Source organism: Lepidochelys kempii, chromosome 17 (genome assembly GCF_965140285.1).
Source record: "Lepidochelys kempii isolate rLepKem1 chromosome 17, rLepKem1.hap1, whole genome shotgun sequence".
NCBI lineage: Eukaryota > Metazoa > Chordata > Testudines > Cheloniidae > Lepidochelys > Lepidochelys kempii.
The window spans coordinates 16,520,816-16,534,306 of NC_136396.1; the positions used below are offsets into that span (position 1 = coordinate 16,520,816).

Genomic DNA, 13,491 nt, shown 5'->3' on the forward strand with positions numbered 1-13,491 from the left:
CACGTCCCCATGTTGTGGGAATGATGAACCAGGCTGGCAGAAAAAAAATCTTCACAAGAGACTAATGCTGTACAGGCATCTCTCTCTGTGCTCTCTCATACACATAGGCAACTCCACTACAAAAATAAAACCCATTAATGATACAATTGCAATTCAATCTTCTTGTAAATTCAACCTTCTTTGTTCTTTTATCAGATTTTTTTTAAAACAATAAACTTGAGTGGTGGATGTTGCCGTGGGAACCAGATGGACTCGGTGATTCTCCGTCCTGGATAAAAATAGCTCTGTCTGTGTATATCAAACTTTAAAAACAAGCTTCCTTGTCTAAACCTCTTCTAATTAGAGGAGGCATCTGTTGTTGCTTAGGCAAGAACTCGGCTGTCTCGGGTTAAACAATCTCCTGTTTCTTGTAGCGTGGAAAAGGGAGCTGGGAAAGAGTGGGAGTTCTGGGCGTGAAGGAACATCTTCAGACGGGGCATCTTTCAAATAAAAAGGGAGAGTGAGTCACTGTTTTCCTTTTAACTACCAAACACACAGCCCAGGGAAACGTCTTTATACTCTCACCATCAGCAGAAGGCTTTTTGTAAATTGAGTCTTTGGATCACTTGGCTGACTAGAGCAAACCTTCTTTCTCAGTGGGTTCTAAGCAACACACGTCTCATATGCTATCACATGTACACGGAAGGTGCTGTCTGAAGGATCTGAGATTTGGGGGAAGGCACATGTGACAGGGACAGTACCTGGTGCTTGGTAAACAAGGTTTAACTCCAACTCAGCTTTCCCCTCCCTTCCCACAGATGCCTTTAAGATCATCACCTTGCAAAGCAGAGTGGGGAAGGAAATGTCTTTGGGGAAGGTCGGATCCCATAACTAGAGTTATAGGACTGGGATGAACCCCATGCCGGGAGTGTTTCTCTTTCCTTTCTGATGACAGAATAATAAGAATGCCAAAAATATGTTAACTCTGATATTTCAAAGGAAGGCTTTGCTGACTGCCCGATTTGTTTAAAATGCTTCAATCCCACCACTTTCAAGCATTAGTTAGAGCATACTCAGTGCCATAAATGACTACGGTCATTGTCAGGGCACAATCCAGAAGCGATTCGTGATTCATTCTCCTTTTGGCTGTTCTCTCTCTGTGAGCATAATCCAGCCTCACTGCCCCCACAGGGTTCATCTTGTAATGGTTTGTCTCCAAAAACACACTGGAGAAGACAAAGATGCTGGCAACATAACACAGCATCCTGCTGTTGCCCTCTGTGCTTCCAAGGGGACAGCCGGCTCAGGTTGCCCCTCCCCTTCCCACAGTAGACAGCTCTCAAAGCCCTGCAGTATCAAGTTGCTATTAGAAATATTGGCAGAGTCTTACCCCTTGTCTCTTGCCAAGCTCAAGAAACTAGCAGTCACACGCTGCTAATTCTCAGACACTGACATGACCCTGGAGCGCCAGAAGATTTGCTGTTTCCAGATAACTCTGCAAGGGAACCTGCCTGTGCACTCCTTAGCACATCACCTCGGTGCAGGACCACGGACAGCCTCATCACCAGCCATCTTGAGGAAGACACCCTGTTCCCAATACTGACCTACTGAAAATAAGACATGGTCCACCCAGCACTGAACTGGATAGTCTCATTACGCCGGAGTGCAACATTCTGTTAGGTTTACTAGGTCTCAGACAGCACACCCTCAACTGGTCCATCTTCCACCAAAGATACCTGGTGGACCAAATGTCTCCTTGAATGCTTTTTTCCCTCAGGCTAATACCTCTGACGCCCATCCCCTGCCCGTGTAAAGGCTCTGGCAACCGCAGCGCTCTGACTAACTTCACTGGCTGGTGGGAGAGCAACACCCTTTTGTGCAGTATTGTTAATAATCCATGTGTTGCTGCTTTCCATGCACCCTGAGTCCAGCCAGTGAACCCGGCAAATGTTCTCTGAAGTGCTGGTGTCCTGCTGAATACTGAATAATGTAATCTTGGGAATGTCGGAGCTTCAGCTGATAGCATGTTTTGTCCTAAGTACCACCTGTATTAAACAGCCACAGCGTGGTTCTAATCGCAGTAATATTTTTGGACGAGAACCAGTAACGACCATTCTCCGAAGTGCGAAGTTTCCCATACCCTTATCTGTCCAGGAAAGAGGCTGGCCAGGAATAAGTGGAGGCTGGGAATTAGAAGGAGGTCTGTACCCACTGTAAGAGTGAGGTTTGGGAACAGCCTCCCAACGGGGTCGTGGGGGAAACAGACCAATCCGTTCAAAAATGGAGCTTGATACATGTATGAGCGGGATTGTATGACAGGATGACTGCGATGGCCAGGGACTGGACTCAGTGACCCAGCAAGGCCCTTCCCGTCCAATGTTCCGAGATTACTTTCCTCTTCAGATTTCTTTAAATTCAAAGCAGCAATTGAGCCGATTTGGCTGATTACACTTCATGCAGGAAGGCACAGGTGTTTTGGACGCAACAGGGGGATACAAGTAATGATCCCATCTCAAGTCTCCTCTGAACACTGCTAGGTGAAGCTAGGAACCCGAGCCTACCAAACACTGCCTTTCTATTGTGATTAGCTTTAGCACTTCAGCCACCTTACTGGATAATCCTCACTGGACAGAAGGCCTGAATGGTTTGATACGTTAACTACAGTCAGCTCGGCATGATTAATTTCCATTGCCATCTACTTCACTCACATTGTTCATCTGTTTCCCAGGTCTTCACACCACCTACTCACTGCCCACGCAAAGAACAACGCCAATGCCAACTAAAGCCCAATGCATTTTACATGCATTGGAATCAGGGAGCCAAGCAGCTCCCGGAGTCCAGGATACGTTCTGAAAAGCACTATGTAAGAGCTAGGCATCATCATCTAAGTCAAGGAAAATGCACCACTGAAATACTATGGCCTGTCTCTCCACTTTCTCCAGCTTACCCTGTTGCTATATTACCTCTGCTATTTTTGCACATTTCCTAGTCCCACCCCATTCCCCCTTTACTACGTTACCTTTTCTCCTCTTCCAGTTGGTTCAGCAGCTCCACCTTTTCCTTCTGCACCCCATCTACCAGGGTCCGCGCTCGCTGGAGATTCGCCTCCGCCTCTGTGACATACTGTAACAAAAGGAAATCCCACCCCACAGCCAGCCAGTTACATTTGCAATACACAGTTGTTAAAAGCTTAACAGGGGACTGAACTGGATAGCTCAGGGGTTAGTAGATGATCTGTATGGAGGCTTTCATCTCTAGGGACCAGATTTTCCAGCAAACTCAGCACATAGGAGGCTGCCGGGTACTGTGCCCTTTTGAAAACCTGACTCTAGATATCCATTCTGAGCACGTGAAAGCTGGCCCGGGGCTCTTTTGAAAATCTGGCCCGAGGTCAGCAAATCAAACCCAGCCTTGGCTGGCGGTAACTAGAGCTGGGTGAACAATTTATCTGACAGTTTTAGCCCTTTTTTCTGCTCCTTAGCTAGCTATGAAGAGACTGATTTTTATGAATCAATTTGTTACTGGCAATTGTTTGATGAATGCTTTATGCAAACAGTTCTCAAGCTCTGTGGGCTGTCTGACTGGCATGTGGTTGGACAGCTATGGCACATGGTATCGTTTCTGCTTCCTGAGTGGACAGTGGAAGTTTTATAAATGTGAATAGCCAGGGCCCATACTAGAGTAAACACTCCTGTCCACGTGGGAATAAGAGTTTATGCATTTACAGCACTGCCCCATATACAATTTAATGTGAACAAAACACCATATGCACAAATGCTTGTGAAAAAGGGGAGTGAACATGTTTAACTTTTGTGCAAATGTCTTTGCACAATTTTCCTGACTCTTCACCCAGTGCCAGTAGTGACCAAACATTACTCATAGCTGGGGGCTATTCATTTAGTTCAGTACCTGGTGGCACTGCAAGAAACACTGGAATACAATCTCTGATTGGCAGCCTCGGCAGCGAGACCGTGGAGCGAATGGCCCAAGGAGAACGAATTCTCCTTTCACCAGCAGATGGACTCCTGACACTTCAGTCTTCACCACTATTGATCAGGCATTACTGATTAGAGAGACGCTCACAGGAATACTTTGTGCTCTGCCTCTCCATACTTCCCACCCTGAATGTGGAGACAGCAGAGCACGCAGCAAGAATCAGTGATGGGGAAACCCCTGGTTGCACCATTTGGGCAGCTGTCTGGCTGCTTTGTGCATGAAGGCAACACAAAATGGCCTACGTTGGGACCAAGAATCTAGACACCAATGTAGGTAACGCAGTGAAATCTCCTGGAATGGACATGGTTATAGCAGTATGAAAGGCAAATACATCAATGTCTTCCACTGGCACCAAATCCAGATTCTGTCTAATGGCAAGTTGTAGGGGCTTCAGTTTTGTAGGTTGAGCTGCCAAGATGCAACTGGCCTGAACACCTGCCAGCAGATGAGCTTAAAGCTAAGGGTGGAGCCCGAAGCAGGGGAGGTCTGAGATAGTACAAGGGTTTTTGGCCCTGCCTTTGCCACATGCTTAACCTGCTCATGTTGGGCCTTCAGGATGGCAATTTCCTTCTCCACCTCGCAGATGTGGCTGGTGGCCTTGGCAACCTCCGCTCTCTCCAGATCTCGCTCTGCCAGCAGCTGCTCAATGTGCTGCTGCTTTTCCTTCAGTGCCTCCTGCAGGGCAGTCGTGCCAGAGATCTTCCGGGCATAGCGAGAGGAGGTCTCCGTCAGCTAGAAAGAACAGTTAAGATGTAAAGGGTCTGTCACTGTGCTCTTCCCCCCTGTGCAAACAGCATTCACAAGCCAGACAGAGCAATTGCACACACACACAGTGCCCCTTTGGAGCTGAAGTGCAGCTCAATCCACTGATCCGGTAGCCCGCAGACCCTGCGCTGTCTGGAGCTGGGAGTTCATGGTCTAGTTGGAAGGGGTGGGGGTGAGGTTCCTAGTCAGAATGAGACTGCAGACTGGATAGCTCTTCCAGGCAGCGAGGGGAAGGGAGTTCTCCAGGAACAGGGCTAAGGGGGTGTGATGGGTGCTGTGAAGATCACAATTTGAACTTACAGAACAATTTGAACTTTTAAAGAACACCTGCTTTCTCTTCACAAATAGATTTTATTTATGACAGCCACTGAAGAAACTCCCACACGAAATGAGCTCAGCTGCCAGGGCTGTTCTTCACTGGATGGCAAGGATGGGAATGTTGGATCCACTCCCCGGGGCGGACACTTGTTTGTCCCTCTCTGCTACAGCCCAGATGATCGTGGTCAACATTGATCGCCCTGTATAGCTAGAGCTGTTAATAATAATATTTTGCATTCCCACGGTGCCTGGCTTCTCAAGGGAACCCCAAAGCTTTATACACACGATTCGTAGGAATTCTTTCCCACAACAGCAAAACGTGGCCACCTCTGAAGTTGGAAGGAAGCAGCTGTTAAATACTGCAGGGCAATGCTGTGCAACCATTTAGGACGGGAAATGAAAAATATCGCAATCTAGATGGAATTTTAGGAAGGCAGAATATAATTATCCATGGACATGACATCAGAGTCAGTGCCCCTCCCTCTGCAAATAGTGTCATGGGATCTTTTATGACCCCAAATGCTCAGGGCGTCTGTTATGCCTCCACCCAAGGGGGAAGGAAGGAAGCTAAGATTAGTCACAGTCTCCCCGGCACTTCCCATTTCTCGGCTGACTATGCACTAGTAGCTGCACCAATGCACCTGCTAACATGCTCAGGACGAGCCCTACCACTTTGCAGAGTCAGAGCAGGAGAGATCTAGGTCCGAATTGCACAGTGCATGAACAGGTCCTCTCACCAATCCGCTCCGGCTGGGTCTGCCGCCGACGGAGGAGGCCACGGAGCTGACAGAGCTGATGGACGAGCTACTGGGGCTGTGAGTTAAGGCTGACACTCCCATGGCCATCCGTTTGCTCTTCTTTGCTTTAGCAGGGCTGGTGGATGGGAATCCAATCCGGATCACCTTGTGTATGGGAGCGAAGAGGCCAAATTTGGGGGGGCACTGAAAATACCTGGAGCAGGAGAAAGAGAGAATGTCAGAAAGGGTATTGTCCCCACCTATACCACCCCCCACACTGGGCAACACCCAGACAGAGCTGGGAGTCCAACCAAAGATTCCCAACTTCTGGGAAACGTTCTATGGCCTGTGTATACAGGAGGTCAGATTAGATCATCATAGTGCGGAGACTCTGAATCGGGAATTAAGGGAGATTTAACAGTCTCTTCGCCAACACTGTGGCCTACTGTGACTCCATGTGTAGAACAGGTTAGAGTATTCCCTTTTTCCGGTGTTTTGGGGGAGGCAGTTAAGGGTCCACCCTCTGGAAGGATAGGCCCAAAATATAGGTTTGCTTAAATAAAATAAATGCTTTCACAGGAGCGACTATATCCAAAAGCAAAACATAAACCCCATTTGCAGCAACATACATATTATATTAGATCATATTTTTAATATCAATAAGAATAAGGTGGAGAGTTGTTGTGTTTTTAGTTTTAACCATTCATCTTTGAGTATTTGTAACCTGACACAGCTTGAAGTAAATCAGTAACGATTCCAGTTCAAACAGGAATTCTTACGGGGAAGGACTCTGGCATGTGTTATGCAGGATGTCGGACTAGACGATCATAGCAGCCCTTCTGGCTTTGAAATCTATGAAAGTGACATTGACCAGTCAGATTTCACTGTGCACACTCAGTGAGTAAGGACAAAAAAAAAACAAAAAACCACCAAGCATCACAGCAGATGGGAACCACGGGATGGGACCAAATTCTGATTTCTATTGCGGCCCCTTTATACCAACTTGTCAGTGCAAAGGAGCTGTAAGGTGAAAGTAAATTAAATTCATGCCCACACTAAGGCCCCTTTGCACTTCCAGAGCATGGAAAGGAGCTTTAGTACAAATAAGAAGAGCACTTTGAATTTCATCATCCTCCCTGAGCAATGTAGGGTTTTATTAGTCACTTGGGTAAAGACATTTTGGTTTTGCTAGTCTGTTTAACCAGATTATGTACCCTTAAAAAAAAAAGAGGAGGAAAGGAAAGATGAGTGCTGTGGACTTGGTTAATGTGACACCATCCACAGCTCTCTTTTCTGCCTGGTACATCACTCCAAGTTCAGCACTGTTAGGTGATGATAGAGGTTTGCCATATGGGGAGGCAGAAGGAGGAGAAGATAGGACATTTTTTTAAGAACGAGATAGAGGTGACCTTCCTGCAGTATATACCCAAGAGCAGGGTGACTTGTGCAGGATCCCAGATGTGTGTGTCAAAAACTCCCTCTACCCATGTTGTCATCAGAGAAAGGCACCGGCTCTCCTTCCCCCTGCTCCAGATGCCTCGCACCTGCCTATTCAGAATTGATCAAACACAGAACAGAAAACTACTTGCTTTCAGTTCACAGCAAATGGGAGCATATTGGGCTGGGCCTACAAAATAATTTCCCTTGCCCCCTGCTTCAAACCCAACTCCTGTCCACTGAGATGACTCCACAAATCAATCCAAAGCTTCCTGCACTCTTAGCTCTGTCAGCCAGGGCAGTGCCAAGACTCCACACGTATAAGCACCAGGAGACCATGGGCATCCCTCCAGGTACTCTTTGGCTTGGGTTAGAACGAGGCAGCATTGCAGAGGTACAGCTGGTGGGAGGAAGCTAAGCGCCAACCTCTGGAGTCCCAGGATGGGCTTGACTGGTTGCGGGCACTAAACCAGCCCTGCGTGGAGGACGGTAGGATTGACAAGAAAGGCTGTGGGGATTCTGTAAGGGGGCCCCGAAAAGGGAGAACAGGAGGGAGGCTGCTGCTAAGGAACTCTGGCCAGAGGGGATGGCTCAGGAAGCAACTGCCCTATTATACTTCCCAATCAAAACACCAGGATTGAAAACTCCAGCAGAAAGGGCTGTCTCTGTCTCATCACTGACTCTCCAGGTGGGGCTACTGGAGGCAAGGAAGACAGAGCAGGAAGATAAAGGAAAAGAGAAGACAAGAAGATGATTTTGATGCAGACAAATGAAGAAGGAAAATACCAAAACAAGAGCCACAAGGGAGACAAGGGGATGGGCACGTTCAGGTGCAATTCCATTTCTGCAGTTAGAATAGAAATCATAGAATATCAGGGTTGGAAGGGACCTCAGGAGGTCATCTAGTCCAATCCCCTGCTCAAAGCAGGACCAATCCCCAATTTTTGCCCCAGATCCCTAAATGGCCCCCTCAAGGATTGAACTCACAACCCTAGGTTTAGCAGGCCAATGCTCAAACCATGTTACTTCAAGTCTGGAAGCAGGACCCTGTGCTGATCCTGCTGCTGGCAAGAGATGAAGGCAAGTCTCACTTGGGAGCCCCATTCCGCACATGAGTGCCAGAAACCCACATTGCCAGAAACTTGGGGCCTTTTTGGAGCACAGGTTGATCTGCTCAAGCCATGGTTAAGCTGTCACTGATCTGTTGCAGTTCAGCAACTGAAACCAGAAAGCCTGTGTGTGTCACATCCTCTGGTGTCAGTGTGGTAGCCAAGGGAGACGATACAGTCCGACTTGGGAGTCGTCTCCTAATGCTGAAAATGAACCACTTGCAGGAAATGGTGGAGTAAAACCTATCCCACCTGTACATAAAATAGTGACTAATGAATAATGATTAACAATTAATACACAAGACCAATATGGATACTAATATTAACCAAGTATTAGCTTTACTGACACACGACGTCGGCATTCTCCAGATGTGAGCAGTGGTTCCAAAATCGCCTTCTGTTTGTGAACTGGCTTGTAAACGTTGGCAGCAGCATGTGTGTCTGTCACAGGCTGATTCCATGTATATGGGAGGCCGTAGAACAGCCTGTTCTCCATCCAGAGGAGAAAATGATTCATTTGCAAGCATCTGTTCAAGCCCAATCTTTTCAAAACAACTTCAAAAACAACCCACTTCTCATCCCTTCTGCTGGCTGCCATGCAGGCCCTGGGCCTTGGAAAAGATCACTGCTTGCTAACCTTACTGCAGATTGGGGAAACAAGCTGGAAAAGCAACGTGGCTTCTGCAAACTAGCCAAAGCCCTGCTCAGCATCACACTGTTACAATAAGCTATGCATGGGAGGACTGGTAATAGACTACAGAGCCCACCATCACTAGTCTGCTAGCTTTGTTTCGGTCCAGACTGGTAGTGACCGCAAGTCACTATTAAAGGATGTCTGACTTGTAAGGGGTTGTAGCTGGAACGCCATCTTTCTTCACAGGTCATTAGTAAAAATAATACCCAGCTCTTACATAGTACTTTCCCCCAGTAGATCTCAGAGGACTTCACAAGGAGGTAGTAACATAATCCTCCTTTTACAGATGGGGAAACTGAGGCACAGAAAGATGAAGTGACTTGAACCTAGGGCTTTTGGCATCCAAAACAGAGATCTCTGCCACTTGAGCCTAAGGAGTAACTCCCTTTACTGGCAGCACAAGTAGGCTCTTAGTCCTCATTAATGAAAGAGTGTGCACCGGGAAAAAGGGGAAGAAATGGAGACTATGAAAATTGCTAATGGAAATAAGAGTGTGAGTAAAGGTAACTGAGGGTCACAGAACAGTGAGGGTGGAAAAGAGAAGCAGATAAAGACAAATACAAACGCTGGTGAATTAATGGACTGTCAAGTTGCTTCCCGGATGGGAAAATAATGGGCCAGACTCATCTCTCAGATATACCAGTACAAATCACAAGCAGTTCCCGTCAGGTCAGTGGGTTACACCAGTGCGAAGCCTGGTGTAAGACAGAAGAGAGGCAGGCACAGTGTAGCAATACTCTGCCCTTCCATGGTGCCGCACACGCTACATGCTGGGCCCTTGTGCAGCAGCTTCCGTCTGGGAATTGCTTTGCGAATATTGGGTACGTGCCCAGTAGCCCTGCGCACGCGCCCAGTAGCCCTGCGCAGCATTCGTCCCCAGTGCAGGGCAGGGGGTGGGATGGATAGTGCCCTTCGCCAGGGGACGACAACTTTAAACTCTGTGCTCCACCCCGGTGCACCGGCCCTGCCCTTCCCCCGGCTAACCAGCACCACCCCGTCACGCCACCAGGGACAGGCCTGGAGTTTCATCCCTGACCCTGCAGCACTTGGAGCTGTGCCAGAATCATCCCATTCGGAACGTTTAACAACTGCCACCACGGCTTTGTCTCTCAGGTGAGGCAGCCAGAGCCAAGTGCCAGGCACCAAGCACCCTTTGCGCACTCCTACAGCACCCCCAGGCATTTCCACTGTTTTTTCCCAGCTCCCCAGAGTGCCACTCTCTCAGGTTTTGCTCTTCCAGCAGCAGCAGATTTCAAAAGATGGCGGCACCACTCCTTCATCTCCACCCCCTGCCAGTCTACCATCTCCAGCTCCCCAGGGACAATGGCCTTCTTTGGAGACCGCTATGAGGTGCTGTCACATGTACGATCAGCGCCCGTGCTAACGTGTCACCCAAAGACCAACAGAAATTCACCCAGCAATGGCCTGAAAAACAAACGAGGATGAGAGTCTCAGTCACTAGATGGCAACAGTTAGCTAAGCCAAAGCATGAGTTCTTCTCCCCTGCTTGTGTCCCAGGACTTTGGGATTTTGCTGGGACAAGCACGGTGCATTAAAAACAACACCATGGCAGGTCAATGTTGGGGACAGGGAGTCTGGCAGGTGCCGAGTGCTGGCTCAGGGGATCCTTTGTGCTCCAGCAGCAAAACAAAAGGTGTGTGTTTTAGCAAGACGGCTTTCCTCCAAAGGCTTCATTGAGCATCTCACAGCTCTTGGCGGCTTTAACAGCTCAACCATAGAGGATTGTGACATACAGAAAAGCAGAGGTTGGCTTGGGCTAGAAGGGTCAATTGAGATAACGCTGCCAAACCTGCATTCAGAACACGGGAGGAAGGGAGACCCACTCCAGTGGGTGCCGGTTGAACTGTTAGCCAGAGGTTTGATGCTGATGTGCCAGTGATCGGGGCTACAGTGATCGGGGCTACCAGTGATCTGGTTCGCTTGAGTCCCTTGAGACCTGCCCCTATATTACAGCACAGTACAGATTTCCCCCTCCCTCCTCCTGTTTAAACTGAAAAACTCTACCCATTAGCCCCTTAAGTTACTCCTGTGAGCTATTCACCACATCTGACAGCGTGGCACAGGGTTTGGGGCAAGTGACGAGGGAGGAAGTCCTGCGGCCAGGAGAGCTCGGTGACAGGCTTTGCCGGGGGCCTCCTACTTACCTGAACCACCCCTGATCCCAGCATGATGGCGTTAGAGCAGAAAGGTGAATTCCTGCTCAGAGCAAGGCCAACCTGACAACGAGCAGGAAGCTGGATGCAGAACCAAGTTTCTCATGGGAAGTGGTGCCAGAGGCAGAACTGGATCTCAGTAGCAGAACCCTGGAGCCCTACGCTCAATACAGCCCTCCCCTACCTTCTGTGTCACACAGAAAACAAGTTACTTTGGGCCGTTCTGAAGATAGAAACCTGCAGCTACTTTATGGCTGAGTGATGGAGAGCAGGAACCTGGCTGGATTCATTCCATAGCTTATCCTATAGCATCATCCCTTCCTTTCTCTCCTTCACCCCGGGACGCTGCTGGGCCCCAGGGACTCTCCGCTTCTAGGCATTTGCTGGTTTATTGTGATGCCTTCATGCTGGCATGGGACAATACATAGCCATTCCTATTTCAAATAAAGACGCGTGGCCAGCAGACACCCAGGCTGGCAGAAATGCTGCAGAAACCAGGACCTATTGAGTAATTGGCAGTTCCATGCTATTTTTGATGTTACACTAGCCTCTGCCATAGCTGGGTTTCCTGAGGAAGCCCTGAAGCAGTAATAATGTTTCATGGTACTGTTGCTAGCCCATGGACCTTATTTACTAACCAAAATCAGACTGCCTTTGGTCACTTATTTATAGTCCTAAATCGAGAGATCAGGGCTATGCAAAGATTTATAGGACTTTGCACAACACCTGAAAAATTAGAGTGAAGACCAGGGATCAATGAACCATTTCAGAGACTGGGAGAACTCACCAAAACATTGATCCAACCTTTATCAGGTTTAAAAGGATTGAGAACTTTCCCTACCACTATTCCCATGAATGGACCTGCTGAAGCATCTGGAGAGTCTGTTCGGACTGTATTTCCACACGAGTCAAGCATAAGTTGCAGAACTCAGATCCAAAACTTCCCCAAAGTTCAGGGTAACTCAAGATCTGAGGTTTTGGGTCATAGTTTGCAGCAAGAAGTTTCATCAGCTCCTCTGCCCAGTTTCGCAGACCCAGAAGTTGGAGATAGTTTGCAAGAGCACACTGCCTTTCTGATATCCAGTGCCAAACTGATCCGTTTGACTTTCACAACTTTGCCCTTCACCAGCAGACAGATGCCTGATAAAAATTACACTGTTGTAGAAGGCACTGAATGGATTCAGGGGTTGTAAGTTCTGTCTGCAAACAGATGTCATGCTTAAGAATCACTACAAGCCTGGAGCAATAACGTAATTAACTGTTCATTCAGGGCTCATTGAAAGCCTCACCTCCAGAAAGAAGAGATGTCCAGCATGCTGAGACGATCTCATGTCCTTACTATGTAGAAAGCGGAAAGGGTGAATTATACATAGACTAGGGAATTATACATAGACAAGGGAAAGTGAAGGATTTATGAAGGAAACGTCTGATGGTGAGTGGTCTTAATAAAATCAGAGAATCAGAGAAACCAGAAGTGAGAAAAAACCCAACAACTGATGTCTTCTTTAAAACAAACAAACAAACTTTTCTCTAAAAACTTTTTAAAAGTTTAAAAATACTCCAATGAGGGGACTTCTACCACTTCCCTGGGGAAACTACTTCCCAGTCTAAAGACCTCGCCATCAGAATATTTCCCCCCACAATATACAGCCTAGACGTCCCCTGCTTAAATTCATAGCATAAGTTCTAGCTCTGCCTCCTTTGACCACCCTAAGCAGCTAGCTTTTGGACTCCACATTATATTGGTAGGTGTCGGGCATCCTTTCAGACCCCAAGTTGGAGCACAGACAGTGTATACAGTACCTTGTACCAGCGACTGCCCCATCATTCTTCCCTAGAGGTTCATCAAGTTCCACTCCACACCATTCTCCTTTGGCAAAATCTGTCTCTCCCACATAGCGCACAACTCCTGTTTTCGTCCCGCCAACCTGTTGGTTATCAAAACGCTGGAGGTTAGAAGCAGAAGCACCAGCACTAAAGTGAGGACACACAGGGTGGGGAGACTGGGAGGATAAGGAATGGGATGCGCAAGAAAAAAAAGTTTGCAGCATAGCCCTCTTGTGTCACAGTTAGAACACGTGGATCCAGTTCAGACACTCTCCATTCCAGGCATCCTCCAGCAATGAAGGAGTTCTTCCGAGAACTGAGGACAGACAAAAATTTTCCTCACTCCCCATCTCCTGGGAAGAAGATGCTAAGGCAGAGGTAATCAAATCTCATGTTTCAGCAGGTCAGCTAATTGTGGTAGACTTCATGAAGGGGCTTTCTGCCCTCATACACAA

The 13,491-nt window shown here is 47.9% G+C and overlaps 1 protein-coding gene across 2 annotated transcripts in view; it reads right to left on the bottom strand.

Moving 5' to 3' along the window:
- CLIP2 (CAP-Gly domain containing linker protein 2) overlaps positions 1 to 13,491 on the bottom strand; it is a 122,300-nt gene that overhangs the window by 32,075 nt on the left and 76,734 nt on the right. For both annotated transcript variants that reach the window (XM_073315254.2, XM_073315253.2), the window contains exons 4-7: positions 13,013 to 13,137; positions 5,796 to 6,009; positions 4,510 to 4,707; positions 2,999 to 3,102 (exon numbers count right to left, since the gene is read on the bottom strand). In XM_073315254.2, the coding sequence (XP_073171355.1) occupies positions 2,999 to 3,102; positions 4,510 to 4,707; positions 5,796 to 6,009; positions 13,013 to 13,137 (641 nt within the window). The remainder of the gene's footprint in view (positions 1 to 2,998; positions 3,103 to 4,509; positions 4,708 to 5,795; positions 6,010 to 13,012; positions 13,138 to 13,491) is intronic.